The sequence below is a fragment of the Arvicanthis niloticus genome, chromosome 4 (genome assembly GCF_011762505.2).
Source record: "Arvicanthis niloticus isolate mArvNil1 chromosome 4, mArvNil1.pat.X, whole genome shotgun sequence".
Classification (NCBI taxonomy): domain Eukaryota; kingdom Metazoa; phylum Chordata; class Mammalia; order Rodentia; family Muridae; genus Arvicanthis; species Arvicanthis niloticus.
Genome location: NC_047661.1, coordinates 53,839,546 through 53,856,452, shown reverse-complemented (window position 1 = coordinate 53,856,452; position 16,907 = coordinate 53,839,546). Strand labels below are relative to the sequence as shown.

At 31.8% G+C, this 16,907-nt stretch overlaps 1 protein-coding gene across 1 annotated transcript in view; it reads left to right on the top strand.

Moving 5' to 3' along the window:
* The first annotated feature begins 3,232 nt into the window (after positions 1 to 3,232).
* Positions 3,233 to 16,907, top strand: part of Si (sucrase-isomaltase) — a 76,499-nt gene continuing 62,824 nt past the window's right edge. Inside the window, exons 1-7 of the mRNA XM_034500576.2 lie at positions 3,233 to 3,394; positions 4,315 to 4,432; positions 5,965 to 6,074; positions 11,154 to 11,271; positions 11,561 to 11,670; positions 13,618 to 13,772; positions 15,264 to 15,435. Coding sequence (XP_034356467.1) covers positions 4,315 to 4,432; positions 5,965 to 6,074; positions 11,154 to 11,271; positions 11,561 to 11,670; positions 13,618 to 13,772; positions 15,264 to 15,435 — 783 coding nt within the window. The 5' untranslated portion in view covers positions 3,233 to 3,394. The remainder of the gene's footprint in view (positions 3,395 to 4,314; positions 4,433 to 5,964; positions 6,075 to 11,153; positions 11,272 to 11,560; positions 11,671 to 13,617; positions 13,773 to 15,263; positions 15,436 to 16,907) is intronic.

Here is a 16,907-nt window from a genome sequence, read left to right as displayed (position 1 = left end):
AACTTAATTGACTCCATGTAAGAAAAATATAAATCAGGTCATTATGAACATTATGATGTAAAATTCATGTATGTGTCATCTAGGTCTATTTTCTAAAATTTTTAATTGATTTTTCTTATAGATAAATCCCGTGTTTACTTCAATTCCTCCATTTCTCCTTCCATCTTCTCACCTGCTTCTCCAAATTTCCTCTTCTCTTTCCTCTATGATTTCTTTTTAATTATAATTGAATAATTATATAATTTTATAATAAAATATTATATATGTACACATGTCCTATAGTTTATTTAGAGTTGCTACTGTGCAGATGTCTGTTTATGGCTGGCTATTTGACCATGTGTGGTTGGATAACTTATCAGGGAACTTAAGAAAAGTACCAAGAATAAAGTGACCCTCTCTCAACAGCAATTCCTTGCCTGTAGCTTTTCATCTAGGGGTGGAATCTTGTGAAAAATTTCCCAACCTTGTTGGCATGTCACCTGGAATTGTCATTATTCAGAACTTGTTTTGGCAACTACATTGTTGACAATTCATGAATGTAACTCCGCTATCATGCACAAGAGACACCATATCACAGCAGACATTCTCTTTCTCTGCATCCACAAGTCTTTATGCTATATGACCCAGCTATACTACTGACAGTCAAGTACCCAAAAGATTTTATCTACCAAGTAGATACTTGTAGATACATTCTCGTTCACTGATACACTATTTATAATAAAAATGAAAACAATCAAGCTGTCTTTTAAGCAAAGAATGGATAATGAAAACATAGCCATATTTACAATAGAACTTAAGCTCTACAAAAAAATAAAATTATTAAATCTGTAAACATGTGGGTAGAAATAGGAAAGATACTGATACATATATGGTAAAATAGATTGTATATAGTTTAAGTGAAATTCAAACATATGGAGGAAGTAATCCTCTCTGCAAGAACCATAGATTATATAACAAACCATTAGTATCTGTGTATCATGAAAACTTACTTTTAAATTCTTAGAATAGTGCAGGAGACTTCCAAAATAATTGAAAGTATTTCTGTCATCTTTGGTTGACTACCAGAATTTGAGTGTAGGATACCACTAAAGCAACGCTACATTTTGTAAACAGTATTTGAAGGAATCATGTGGAGATGACTTGTTAGCTTCCTTTCTGAGTATAAGCTGCAATATTATTGAAAGATACTGTGCAAGTTGCCAATTTTTAGAAAAATAGTGGAAAATTCTAGAAACCATAACGATGACTGTCCCAAAAGTATACACACAATGGTTAAATAATGTCACTTTTATGTAAGGAGTAGTCAATAACTGTCTAATTAGACTTAAGTTCTATTCAATAGGAGGAAATTTATGCCTTGTACTAAAAATGCAGCCACTTACTCATGGCTAAAGAGCTCATAGACCCAGAAGATAATCTACTATTTCTGTTTTTCTCAAGCAATATATTTTCTAACTATATCCTAAAATATATGTCTATACACACAGATGAGTGAAGATTTCACTTTTTCCCATGTTCACTTCAACAAAAGATGGAGATAATTACAGAGATCCCCAACTGGTCAAAGTACAGAAAATAAGTGACTATGATTACTACATCTTTGTAACAACATCTATAAGATAAATAATAGAACTGAAAGTTTATTTTAGTTCTTTTGTAAATTCATATCATATTTTATAGATGATGCAGCTTGATAATAATTGAGAATGCTACCTACTTTTGGCTCTTCTCTAGTCAATAGTTTTAAGTCTTCAGAATAAATTATTTCTTTATAGTTTAAAAATATTTATACCCATGTATGTGTCTTTTTTTCTTCTAAAGTGATTAAAGTGATTTAATATCTTTTTTTTATATTCATATTTGTTTTAGTTTCAGCTTCCAAATGGTTATTGTTACCTTGAAACTTAATGCACTATCAGGTATCAGCCTTTTATAGTTTGGTTACATTCACACATTATTTCTAGAGAACTTTGGGAGAAACGATGGGATTTTCTACATAAATTCACAAAGTCTAAATATAAAGAACATAGTCTCAAATTTTCTGTTATACTGAACTTATTTTTCTGCTCATGGAAGCCAATCTAAGGCAATTTTCATCTTATTTCCATGTAACTAAAAGTTTTCATCTCTCCCCAGAGTCTTGTAATGATTCAGTCATGCTGGCCTTTTATTGTTTATGTTGGCATTTATACTCAGTTTGAAAGGGAGTTGCTCTATCCTTTTTGATCACATTATTTTAGTATTAACCTGTTGAAAACAAACTGAAAAAATGTGTATTGAATCCAAGTACTATGTAAGGTCAAAATAGATTCTCCATGTCACAGTCAAGGTAAAACAGTTGTAAGAGGCCATAAGAAATGATTTTATTTTCTCATTTAGCATACTATTTAAGCAGTTCATTTAGCTCTTTTGGGATAAAGACACATATTCTTCAAGAAATTTGCCAATAGATTTTGTAGGCAACATATATCTTTTTGCTGTTAAAACATGTTCATAATATCTTCAACTAGCAACATAATCAATTGCTTAAATTTTGCAGTATGAACTGAGAAACATATATTAGTGTCATATATAAAAGTAAATATACCTTATTTGGCCCCTACATTAATTTTTTCAATGAATTTTCTTATTTCTGCAGCCTTGGAAATAATTATCTACAACAATAGTTCTTATGTAATTATTATTTCATAAAATACTGTGTTTATTGTTTTTATTTAGATAAAACAATTTCATTTCATTTTAATTATTTCTTTATACAGGTGTCAGAAAAGACATAGCTCCAATATCCTATATGGCAGAAAATGCAGGAGCCTTAGACGTGATTCTGAGAGTCTCCTTGTGCCATATTCTGTGATTCTATGCATTCTCTTAGGCCATCCTCTTTCAAGACTTGTGATGTAAGATATAAGCTGCAGCCTCTGATTTATAACAGAGAGGCTTTTCCAGCTAAGTGTTTATTCTTGCAAATATTTTATAATTTATACTGTTCAAGCTTTTCTACATTCTCAAATAAACTCAAATTTTATAAAATGAGAATTATTTTTAAAAATATTGAAGGATGTACAGATTTTTCAAAGAAGAAACCAAATTTCAAAAACTGATTATGTGCTGTTTCAATACTTCCTGTCATCTAGAAGTGAAAGGCTATCTAAAAACACAGTTATTAATTAACTTGGCATGTCAGAGAGGTATGTTTATGTAAACTGCTTTCAGGTCTAAGGCTTCAGCAACTGAATGTTGAACAGATGAATATTAAACATTGATAGGCTTGTGAAAGTGCAATAAAACTTTATGAGGAGTCAATATATACCTGAGCAATTTTCTCTGATCATTACTTTAACAGCCTTACCCAACTCCAGCACAACGCAGCAAATACTACAGGCTATGAGCTAAGGTAAGTCTCCAGGCCCCTGCAGATCATTATGGTCATGTTTCTAAGCAAAATATGTTTTACTTTAATTATGTTAGCTATAGCTACATATTTTAAAAATAGTCAAATAATAAGTTTCTCATTTTAAGTATGCTGCTTCTAACAGCAGAGAAACAAGGTCAAGTTTAAAATATATAACAAATTTTTTAGTTTGCTCTAACATCTCTTTTGTCCAAATAGAAGTTTAATCTTGGTTTGGTTTAAATTCTTAATAGCAGAGAATATATTTGAATTGTTGTGGGAAAATACTGGGACACTCCAGGTACTGTGAAAATATTTATTTAAGAATATTTACATAGGCAGAATAGATTCTAGATTTATAAAATATTTAATTGTTGCTAGTGGAACATTAAAATAACATCAACACTACCATCTAATAAATTATTATTCATGTAAAATTGTTTATCAATTGTAATTTCCCCTGAAGCTTTGCTTAAAATTAGTATGATCTACAAAATAATTGATGTCATATTCAGCCACAGAAAATGGATAATTTTAGTCTTTGTTGTCCACAAATATGCTTATCCAATTTGATGTTTTTAATTATCTAATCCTTGTTTTGCACATAACTGTTATCTTTATTTTCATAAAGGAGGGCTGATATCATATAGTATGTATTTTCAAGTTTTTGTTATATTATTTTGATTTGTAAAATTATGATTTTTAAAATTTTTTGATATTACATTCTATTCTTCCCCCTTTCCTCCATCTATCACTTTCTCCATGTTTTCTTTCAAATCCTTGACTTCTATTCTTTAATTGTTATTGCATATATAAATGCCCACAGCTTTGTTAACTTAGAAAGTAATATGTAGAAATTCATAATTAATTGTGGCTTATTCACAAAAATATTCATTTAAACACAGTTGCCTTTCTTTCCTCAGATGGCAAAGAAGAAATTCAGTGGATTAGAAATCTCTCTGATCGTCATCTTCATCATAGTAACGATAATAGCTGTTGCTTTGGTTGTTGTTTTGGCAACAAAGGTGCCGGCTGTGGAAGGTAAGTAACACTGTCTGCTTTAAGCAGTGGAGTGAAGTTAGGGGAAAGCCATTCCACAGTAGCTGTGGCTTTAAAACTGTGTTAGTGTCTGTGAGGGTGAAGTAATGAACTAACTCCCACACGTTGTAAGTTTACTCTTTTTTCCATAATTATGCTATAGCACCAAATCCAACCCTTCCCCAGTCTGACTAATGAATAAATAAATGAGATTATTGACAAGTCTGAAATAGCTGTCCCCTAAGAGACCTGCCAAAAGCTGACGCATTCAGAGGTCAATGCTACAGCTAACCACTGATCTGATCAAGGGTTTCCCAATGGAGAAGTTAGAGAGAAGACTGAAGAAGCAGAAAGGGTTTGTTGTGGCCCCATGAGGAGAGCAACAATACCAACCAACCAGAGCTCCTCAAGGTCTAAGCCACCAGCCTGGGGGCACATAGGGAAAGACCCATGACTGTATCTGTACATGAAGGGGAGGATGGCCTTGTTGGGCATAGGTGGGAGAGGAGGAGATTCTTGGTCCCATGAAGGATAAACACCGAGTGAGGGGGAATTTGAGGGTGGGGAGGTGCGAGTGGGGGGATAGGTCGGGTACATTCTCAAAGAAGCATGAGGAGGGGAGTGGGATAAGAGGTTCCTGGGAGGTGGGGGCGAAGAGGGGTTAGGGTATAAAAACTGAAATGTAAATATAATATCCAATGAAAAATTTAAAAAAGTACTTGTTAGATAATGTCTGCAAAATGACTTGAAATGTGAAGAAATTGGTGTAAGTTCCAAAATTACTACATCTCTCTGTCCACTGGAGTCTCGTGTTCTCAGTAGAAAGTTTCTGCATTAAAAACTGTGTGCATTTTGACAATGGTGGACTTCTTTATTTTAAACAAAGGGATACTAGGAAAAGAGGTGAAGTGTTAAAAATAGTTTAAATAAATTGTCTGCAAGTTCTCTCTCTTCCTCCCCTCGCCCCTCTCCTCTTCTTGACACCCTTGAAGATACCAAGATTTTTGCTTTGGTTTTCAGAAATATGAACAGTTAATGGCTGGTGTAGACAATATTCTATTTATCCTTGTTGTAAGTAATGAGATAGAAAGCACATGGAAAAGTACTAGGAAGATGAGTTAAGGCTCTAGGTTCCTAGTGCTCTTTTCCTTTCCTAATCAGAGTCTGCATATTATTGTGGGACTCAAACTGTCTCTTTCTCTTATCATTTTCCCTTGACCAAGTAAGGACTGAAAAGGATTTTATATGTTGCTCTCGTGTCAAACACCAGTTGCAGATCCTATCAGTGTTAATGTCCTATCTTCTCCCAATGGTTGACAACTCTAAAGTCAGCATTCCTCTTTTCTAAAAGTCAGACAATACATAGTATTTTAAATGTTTTTGAATCTTATTATTATACTGATCAAAGGCTTGAATTTTTGGGGTCATCTAGAATCACAAATTGATATTGCTTTAATTATGAAAGAAATTAATCCAGTTGTTAAACACAGTATTCATTACTTAATAAAGATGGTTTTTATATTTTCTTCTTCCAGAAATAAAAAATCCAACTTCAACCCCTCCTAGTCTTGGGAGGTGTCCACCTGAACAAGATGAATCTATCAATCAGAGAATTAACTGCATTCCAGAACAACATCCATCAAAGGTCTGCCAAAAATGCTCTGGATGATTTTAGAAATATAAACAGCATTATATGAAGATATCTACCCAATATAGAATAATTGCATATTATTAAAGATCTTGACATAACCTTCACTTATTCTCCCATTACTTTTCTGTATAAATTTGTGACTAAATTGATGTTAATGAGCTTCCTTTCAATTCATTTGGATTTTTCAAATTAAGAGGTTACTATCCATCCATACTCAACAAGCTACCTAACAAGGTTAGAAGCCTTTCCTGAAAATTTTATTGCTCTTGTCTACTCCTTAATGTTCAGGACCTTAAGGAACACTTACATGGTTAAAACAACACTATTTGTAGTAGGAGTTTTAAGGAGAATTTCTAGAAAAGTATATAAGACTCACTTTTCTAAACATATTTATATTTCATTATATGGAAATTAATGGAGAAACTTGTTGGATACATGTAACCATACATTGACTCAAACTTTTTAATTCATAAACTCTGTGAAAATAAAAGTCAATGAGTGTATGTGTTTTATGTTCATATTTGACAAGTTCTATAATATTTGTGTTTGAACCTCAGTTCCACCCTTCCTATCACATGACATAATGAACTACTTCCCAGTCCTTTTATATATTATAAGTTACACAGTACATTATTATTTATCAGAAACTATACAAATCAATGAAATATTTATCAGTAAACTTATAGTAATAACTTCTTTTATCTATTGATGAAGCAGCTACATAAATCAGTGCTTACTGTTAACAATATAGTGAAAACAGTAAATATTCTGATTATTGATCTTTTCAAGAAGTAATGAAAGATTAATACTGAATTTTTAGAAAAAACATGATTTTTTAAGGAAAGAGATGTATAGATAGGCAGTGATTTGGCTTTGTCATCTTGAGGTCTTTTTGTTAATTCAATCCATTAAGTTGATGAAAAATATTTTCTTTTTTAATATTCATGAGCACAGTAATAAACCAAACTCATGAAGTAAACAAATTGTAATTCAGCAAATATATTTACATTTGTCATTCAAGAAGACACAGTGAGCCCAACATTGTTCTGCATGCCTGTAATTTTTGCTACTAGAGAGGCTGAGGCAAGATGATTATAAATCTGAGGCTAGCCTAGTTAAATGATCCAAAAGTTCATATAGATATCTGCAATACATCTTTGTGGTAGAGTGCATACATAGTATTGCACAGTCTGGATTTGATTCAAAGTATAGGAAAAATAGTCAGATTGGAAGAAGACTAGAACAGAAAGGAGTTTCTTGACATTCAGATAAACAATAGTCAAATGATTTCAATGAGATTCTGTTATTAAATGAACTCTCACTCATTGAACTTTAGACTTAACTGGAAATTCAAAGAGTTTATCAAGGCAAAAGGAGTAGGTCAGAGGATTTCTGCAAGTGGGTCCAAAGTTCAATTTTAGCTCATGTTACATAAACTCAATAGTTTTAGTCATTAACCAGTGTCTTAAAATATTTAATTAGATAATTTGCAAAGGTAATTTTTATTACAGAGAACTGATAAAATAAATGCTGAATTAATGAAAACCAAAATGTCCCAGAAATCAAGAAAATGGCCTAAATATGTATTTTAAAGGGAATGTTTATTCAAATTATGTTACATGGATTTTTATATGTATTTCCCATAATATTTTTTCAATAATACCTTATAAAATCTTTAAGATACTTAAACCATTAGCTTTCCATTATCTTCAGTGATAACCTAAAGCAATAACTTATTAATAATGTATATAAAACTCTATGAATTATATTTTGAATGAATATTATTTCCCCCAAACAAGGCATTTAAGAGTAAATTAATCAAAATGATTATTTTCTGTTAATTTTCATATGTTTTATTACTTATAAAAGTTTTCTTGCATTTTATATAGTGAAAGATTCACCATGACTGACAAAATATATAAATTTGAAATATTGTATACAGAAGGCATGCATACTTAAAAGTTCAATAATAACAAGGTATGGAAGCATCAAAATGCTATTGTAATAAACAACTAAATTCTTACTCAAAGTGTTTTAGTCAGCATAGGCTGCAATATCAAATATTAGACTCTGTAGCTTCTGCACTCATTTACCATAGCTATGGAGGCTAGCTGTCCAAGACAAAAACAAACATTTTCACCATTTTTAGTGAGGACTTTGAATTTGTTAAGTATATATGTTTCTTTACATTATTCTCACTCCTCTCTTTGCTTTTTCCAACAATTTCCATTCCCCTACAACCTTCACATTTATGGCCTCTTTTTCTTTTTTTCTTTAATTATTATTGTTACATATATATATATATATATATATATATATATATATATATATGTATATATGTGTGTGTGTGTGTGTGTGTGTGTGTATCATTTCAGAGCTGACCACTTGGTATTGGATAACCAACTAAGTGGCTTATCCTTGATGAAGACTCATTGTTTATCTCTCAGTAATCATTGGTTTGCTGTAATTCCTCATCTAGAAGTGAGATCTTGTGAAATTTCTCCATTCACACTAGTCTATCCATTGCTGGCACTATTGTTCAGCTTTTGGGTGGGCAAGCATACTTAGATTTAGATTTCATGGGTGTATCTTCCTTGTCATATTTAAAAGTCCCTGTGCCACAGTACAGAGATCCTGTTCATTGTGAGCCTTAGGTGTAGGGTTGGAATGTAGATCTAGCAAATGGAGCTAGGCATTACACCATTACTTGCTCTCTACATTTTGACATGTTGTAGCTTTTTTTTTGTGTGGTGCAAAAAGACACATAATTCATCAGGAGGGAGAGCTCTGTCTCTCTATGGGTTTATCTAGAGAGAGGTTTTCTACTGTTGTTATAGATGGTGCTTCTTGCTACCCTCACAGTAATTTTTTTTTTGATATGTAGACCAGAAGAAGGAAGAAGTTGTTTTTGTAATGACTTCAGTAATCTTGAATGTGTTGAATTAAGGTCTATGCTATGATATTATTGTAGCCCCTCTTCCTTAAGATTCTTATAACCAAATAAAACCAAATAAAGTAATATGGGAAGAGAACAGGCCTTCATTCATTATTTCAGTTTGAAAAGAAAAAGTTACACTGCTGGTTCAACTTAATATGTTTTAAGTATACATTAGAATTCTACATATAATATACATATATACTCATGCTGCATAATAAAATAAATATTGAGCATTTTTCTTGCAATTTTATTTACTAGAGTTTATTGAAATTATGGACATTAATGGATTTAGTGAGCCTTAATGTTCTGTGATTTAAGCAAAACAGAAAGAAATATGAAGTTAGAGAAGTAAATGAAAATATTGAAAAACACTTAAAACTGTAAATAATAGAAAGAGCAGCTAAACAAACAAAAGAAACATTAAATTCCAAAAGATAAAATTAATTTTGATTACCTTCAAAGGTAATATTTTTATTTGTTTTGTTTGTTTGTTTGTTTGTTTGTTGTTTTTGAGACAGGGTTTCTCTGGATAGCCCGGGCTGTCCTGGAACTCTCTCTGTAGACCAGGCTGGCCTCGAACTCAGAAATCTGTCTGCCTCTGCCTCCCAAGTGCTGGGATTAAAGGTGTGTGCCACCACTGCCCTGGTAAAGGTAATATTTTTAGACTAATCCTAAAATGTATGTATGTAGACAGTAACTGGATGCCTGTCAAGTGTCTATATTAATGTAGAGTCCTATTTCCAGAAATAGGATCTTATTTGGTAAAAAGGCTTTTGAACATCTGTTTCAAAGAGTGTCTTTATATGGAGACACTATGTGGAATAACAGACATATAAACTTAAATGACTAGTAGAATCAAGGAATGCCAAATCTGCCACAAATCACCAGAAGTTATGGAAACCAATGAGAATTCTTCCATAGACCTACAGAAACAGCATGGCTCTCTGGACAGCTTGAGTTGGGATGTCTGTGTGAGAATTCATTTCTGTTGCCTTAAGCCATCTTTTATTTCATATTTTTATGGAAGCCACAGGAAAGTAGTAATAGAGTATATTTCAAGAAATTACCATAATTCAAACTTAGCTAACTTTTCAGTTTGTCAAAATATTCTCACAATGTGTTTTATTTTTGTTTTTTTTTTTTTTTTACAAACCCATACACCTGTTTGAATTAGTACACCTATGTCTGGTTCTACTTTTGTGTTTGAACTATGTTAAAACGAAACATCTTAGAAAGACTGCTCTAATGCCCATTATTTTATAGTAGGATTTTGTATTGTTGGGAACCTTTTGATAGGTTACAAAATTATAGATAAAACTATCTAAATGAAGGCTGCACATACCTGATACTACGAAAGATGTCAACTGATCCTTTAGCACTCTTGTTTGTAATGTATGTATATATTTGCTTCTGTATATAAAAAGCCATTTAATGTGATGTGAAGACAATTTAATGTATACATTTAGTTGATTAACATGTACAATTTAAAAATTTTCACAAAAATCGTGATGAAAACATTGTACCAATATTCAAATTATAGATATGTGTCATAATTAAAACTTGTATTATATAGATATTTAGTTACACTGTTGATAATGCAGATCACCTGCCATGCTATTCAACATGTCAAGTATGCATTTATGACTTCTTCTAATTTATGCCATTTTCATGCAGTTAGTAAAATTACTGTTTAGTCAATATTTTGTAATATTTATTAAAGTATGACAATTTGTTTTAACTATTTAATAACTCAATTACTAAAATGTTTAGTTAATATTTAAAAAAAAAACCTGTTTAAAAGCTCTGGGCTGAGACTGTGGTTAAGTGATCAAGCAGTTATCTAGCCTTGACAAGCCCTTTTAATAAGCCCCAGTCATTGCTACAAAAGTTATATGTGATTGAATTAAATCTAGATTTTGAGTTATGGAACGACACCTGAATTTGATAACTAACTTAAGTATTCAAAATCTTTGTTGTTATCATGATGAAAAAAAAAAACATAATTATCAAGAGGATAAAGGGTCTCAAAACTTGTGTGTTTAGAGCATGAATAATAAGAAAACAGACCTAGTACATCTGATTGCATTGCCAATTATATTTTTATATGTTTTTTATATTATTAAAAATATTTTTAGGCTAAATGTGAAGAGCGTGGCTGTTGCTGGAGTCCCAGGAACAACACTGCCATTCCTTGGTGCTTCTTTGCAGATAACCATGGCTACAACACTGCAGAGGTCACGAATGAAAACACTGGTAAGGAGTGTCCCCACAACAATAGCTCAATACGTGTTCCAAGATGAAAGAGTCTATTTTATATAGTTCTTTGAAAATAGTATCTTCAATAGAATCCAATAAGTATACACATCAAAACTTTTAAGCAATGTATTGAGGATTTATTTTTCAGTGTTTCCTCATGTAAAATAAAAAGAGAAACCAATTTGTAATAGTATAATAAAATTATTAATATGAAATAAATTATTAATAACTTGTCAATATATAAACTATTTTTAAGTGTATGCACTTTTCTTTTCCTTTGTCTAAGGACTTCGAGCCACACTGAACAGAATCCCTTCTCCCACTCTATTTGGAGAAGACATTCAAAGTGTTCTCCTCACAACTCAGAGTCAGACTCGTAATCGTTTCCGGTTCAAGGTTTGACTTTTATGATTTCTAAAAATTTAGTTGTATTTATTTTATGAATGTAAATTTTGTCTCTGTGTCTCGGGGGCGGGAAGAGTGAGTAGTAGTACTACAGGAGAGCAGTAGCCTTGTAGTCCAGAAGAGGGCGATAGATATCCTGGAACTGAAATTATAGGTGGTTCTGAGGAACCATAAGTATGCTGACAACTGAATCAAGGTCCTCTGCAGGAACAGAAAGAGATATTAATTTATTACAAACCATCTTTCCAACCCTTGCCTTCTGATACTTCTAAGAAAACTTTTGTCTTAAGTGTAGTTGAAGAAAATATTCTTTCTCCTTCCGTGTATTGTCCACCCTGAGAAATATTTATCCCATAAAGATAACTAAAACACTAGTTATGCTCTTACGTGTCCTTCTCTCCTTGAAGACAATATCCATAATAGTTTTTTTCCCTGCCATTTTTCAAGAATTCATAAAACATATTTTATTTAAAATACTTAGGATATTGTCTTGAGAAGGATTGGGGCTCAATAAGTGTTTGTATTGAATTGTAGACTTACATTGGCTTATTATTTAAAGTGTTTTTTAACATTTATTTATTTTATGTGTATGAATGTATTTATTGCTGGTGTGAACGTTGTTACATTTTGTGTATATTTGTTGACCACTGGAGCCAAATGAGGTTATCAGAGCCTTGGAAATTGTGTTACAGATGTTAACTACCATGTGCATACTAGAAATTGAACCTGAGTTTTCTCTCTAGAAGGGTAATGATCGTTGCTAACCCTCAAAACATCTTTCCAGGTTATTCATTTAGAATTTGTTTTGAAATAAGTTAAAATAGTATTGTATAAATAGAGTGCAAAACTTCATACAAGCAAAATATTACTGGTTGACATGAAGGAGTTACTCACATACGTGTGTGTGTGTATGAATTCAGTGCATAACTTTATATTACAGGTTAAAGCAAGAGATAACTGGTTTATAGGAAGGAGTTAGGCACATACATGTGTGTGAACACACACCTCTATAATTTGGAGAAGAATCTAATAACTTTGTGACTTTTTAGGGCACACATTCAAAATATTAAATGACTTAAGTTATTATGTATTGAGTTTTGCACTGATAAGAATAAAACACACTGAAGAATGAACACACTGAAAAATTAGTGTGTTACCAGAATATATATATAAAAAGCCACTTCCAAATTCTTTATTCATTATTGCAAAGAACTGAAGTAAAAGTCATTGCCCAACAGCAGGATAATTGATAATTAAAATTTGATATTATATATGATATATGTGTTATGTCATACATTTATATATAAATGTTTGTTATTTAGATCACATATTTAAAGGAATAACAGGTTAAGGGAGGACTGAGCAGAGGAAATAAACACGAGTTATGAAAGAGGATATATAGCTAATTATTTTCTAGTTACATTTCTGTCAAGGTAGATAAATACTTAGGAAATAGTCTATACTGCAAGCTTAAAATCCAATGTGAAGCTCTACAGCTTCCTTTCTATTGGTTATTTATAGTTTAAAGTTTCATTGAGATGTATAGATGTGGGGTCTGGTTAATTTCAGTTTAATTTATTTCATTTGTGAGTTTTTTAATAAAGTATTTTTAAAAATTAAAATTAAATGATCACTTTCCTCTTGGGAATAACTAAAGAAGTAGATACAATAGCCTTTACAATATTTACCATAAAAGCCCAGTTTTCAATGATTTTTAGTGACATTATCTCTTCTGTCAATAAATATATTTACTCAATAATATAGAAAACTCTCAACCAATTAAATTTAATTATTTCTTGATAATTTGTTTGGCTTATCTATGTTATTTATGTAATATAATATAGCATTATAATATAGATAATTTTACAGCTTGTATGCAGTAATTCAGAGGTGGGTATATCACAATCACTTACTGTTTGTGTATTAAAATCTGGGCAGATCACAGATCCAAAAAACAATAGATATGAAGTGCCACATCAGTTTGTAAAAGATGTAACAACTGGAGTACCAGCAGCCGACACACTGTATGATGTTCAGGTCTCAGAAAACCCATTCAGCATCAAAGTGATCAGGAAAAGCAACAGCAAAATCTTGTAAGTGATGCTTGTATCTCGCATTCATATCAGTCCAAATAGCCAACGGAGGAAAAGGACAGCTTAACAACAGTGCCAGTTCATAAGGAATATACAAATTTCCCCCCAAAAGTGAAAGTATAGATCTATGAATATTATGATGATAGAATAATTATTTTGATTCCCATAGAAGAAAGAAACTAAAACACGAATTTGAAACATCAGTTGATATCAACCAAACGCATGGCAGGAACGACTAATAAATGTCTGCATTGCCAATATTCACTCATATTGGAAATGGTTGCTATGCATGTACCCTTCATTATTTCACCTTTTCTGAAACAATTTTCAGAAGTATATGGTTTCTGTTTAGTGAGGTATAAATTTCCATGACAATGTCAAAAATTGGCTTTTTCTCACATAAAATTTTAAATACAAGTTCAACATTTTCATTGATAATGTATTCTCTGGGTCAGGGAGTAATTATCTCAAGGAATTTAGTAAAATCTAGTAATTTCCTATAAAATTCAGCATTTATACAGGTAGCACTATATAAAGACACACACAATATATATATGTATATAATACAAATTAATAAACTATGAATTTAAAAAGGTTTAGCGGGGATATATAAGAATATTGGGGGAAGAAATAAGAAAAAATTATGTAATATAATCTCAAAAATGAAAAAAAAGTCTTAGAAATAAAAGAAATATTTTTTTTTAAAAAAGAAAAAACTCAAGATACAGGCTTGTTATCAGGTAATGTTAACTAAACAATAATACTTATCAAATCTCATACATTTACTTTCACTAAATATACTTGCACATTTTTCTAGTTTGCTTTGTGCTATGTCATAAAATGAACTTACTTTTAAGCAGAATGGTCTAGCACAGAAAAAAGAAATACTTCACTGAATTACTTACATGTAAAAATCTCGACAAGTCTAACCATAGAATTAGTAAAATAGGATGTTTGTTTTGGCTCTGGGAGGTGGAGGATAAGAGACTTTTGCTAATGGGTTACACATGAAAAACATTGTTTTCAAGAATTTTGCATGATACTTTTATTGTTTTTAGAAAGAATGATTTTTGAAATTAATTTTAATATGAATGGAAACCACTTCAGTGATGCATTATACAAACATAGCACCCGACACAATGAGCACACGTTTAAACCTGGGTGCGCAGAATATGATTTATAATCTTTGAAACACAGCTTTGTTTAACTATTTTTTGTTTATTATGTTGCATCCGTGTAACAGTAAAGATATTGGTAGTTATATTCTGAGACTGAAAAGGACTAGAGGGTAAGATGCCTATGAAAACCTTCATGAAAACAGGGATCTATTGATACCATATACAAGTTCTGTCGGTGTGACAATTTGTACTTCTCCCAGTCATCACCTGAGAAATCAAGTATTCTGAATAATATCAACATTAAACTAAAACAAGGGAGTATTTCATTTATACACATTATTTTCTTTTTTTTTTCCTCTTCCCCCCCTCCCAGGTTTGATACCAGTATTGGTCCACTGGTGTACTCAAACCAGTATTTGCAGATTTCAACAAGACTTCCAAGTGAATACATTTATGGCTTTGGGGAACATATTCATAAGAGATTTCGTCATGACTTAGAGTGGAAAACATGGCCAATCTTTACTCGAGATGAAATTCCTGGTGATGTACGATATTATTTTGGCATTTAGAGTAAATGATCACACTGAAGATGATACATTCAGCTCTATTTGACATTATTATTTTTGTGACAATGCTGATTAAGTAATTTACACAATAGAAATATTCTAGAAAAGTCTCAAGTTTATTACAGCATTTTCAAATAAACATTGCTTGGGTTGATCTCCACCTTCTGAGAATTTTTTTATTTTCCTTTACCCCAGCTTGCACCTTCTGACAGCCCATTTCCTCTCTGCTTTTTCTGCTTTATGGTTCTGTTACCACTTTCCTTTTTCAACATTAATCCCATCCCAATCGTGTTCATTTTTTTTTATTACATGACCTGTAACATGAGAAAAGAAAAGGAAAAAAAAGAGAGGGTATAGGTTTAAAGCTAGGACTCAGATCTAAGAGGAAACATAAGGACATGTGGCATTTTTCTCTCTGAGTCTAGATTATCTAATTTATTACAATAGTCTCCAGCTCCGCTTATATTCCTGAAATAATCACTTTTCTTTTAAACTGAATAAAATTGTGTTGTGAGTATTTATTACATTTTTGTCATTCATTCGTTAGTTGTTGGTTATTGAGTCGGATCTACTTTCTTGCTATTGTGAATAGAGCAACAGTAAGCCTGGATGCGAAGATATCTCTTTGGTAGGATATGCCCTTTGGGTATATGCCCAGAAATGGTATACATCATGAGTATGCTAGCTTCTTTTTCATCTTTTTTGAGAAAGTCTCATCCTGACATCATTCCATGATGGGTATACTAGCTTACACTGCCAGGATCAATGAGAAAGCGTTCCTGTTTCTACACATCCTCATCTGAGGTTTCAGCCATTTTTTTTCCATTTGTAGTGTTTTTATTTTAATTCTTATTTTTATGTGTATGCTTTTTGCATGTACCTATGGATGTGTACCATGTTCATGTCTGGTAGCTGCAGAAGTCGGAAGAGTTCATGGATACCCCTAGAACTGGAGTTACTAATATTTTTAGCTTTCATGTGGGGGATAGAGTTCAGGTCCTCTGCAAGAAACCCAAGTACTCTAACCACTGAGCCAACTCTCCATCTCGAATTTGTTTTCCTGGTGATAATCTATCTGATTTGGCAGATATGGAATCTAAAATTTAATTTAATCTGTATTTTCCAAGTGAGTAAGGATATTTAATACATTTTAAGATATATATCAATCTTTTGTGTTTCCTCTTTCCAGAGCCACCAGTCAATTCATTATCTCAGTTACTATCAGATTAACTCTCTGGTTGTCTTTCAATTCTTTCTTTATTATAGTTATTAACTACCCTATCTGAAATATAGTTAGAAAGTATTTTCTGCAGTTCTTAAGACTATTGCTTTGTTGTTTGATATTTTTTGCAATGACGATATTAGTTTCACTTTAACCTGACACCTCTGTGCAATTAAGAATGGTATTTTCTGTGCCTAGCTCTTGAAATATTTTTGTGAAGTTTTTCTCT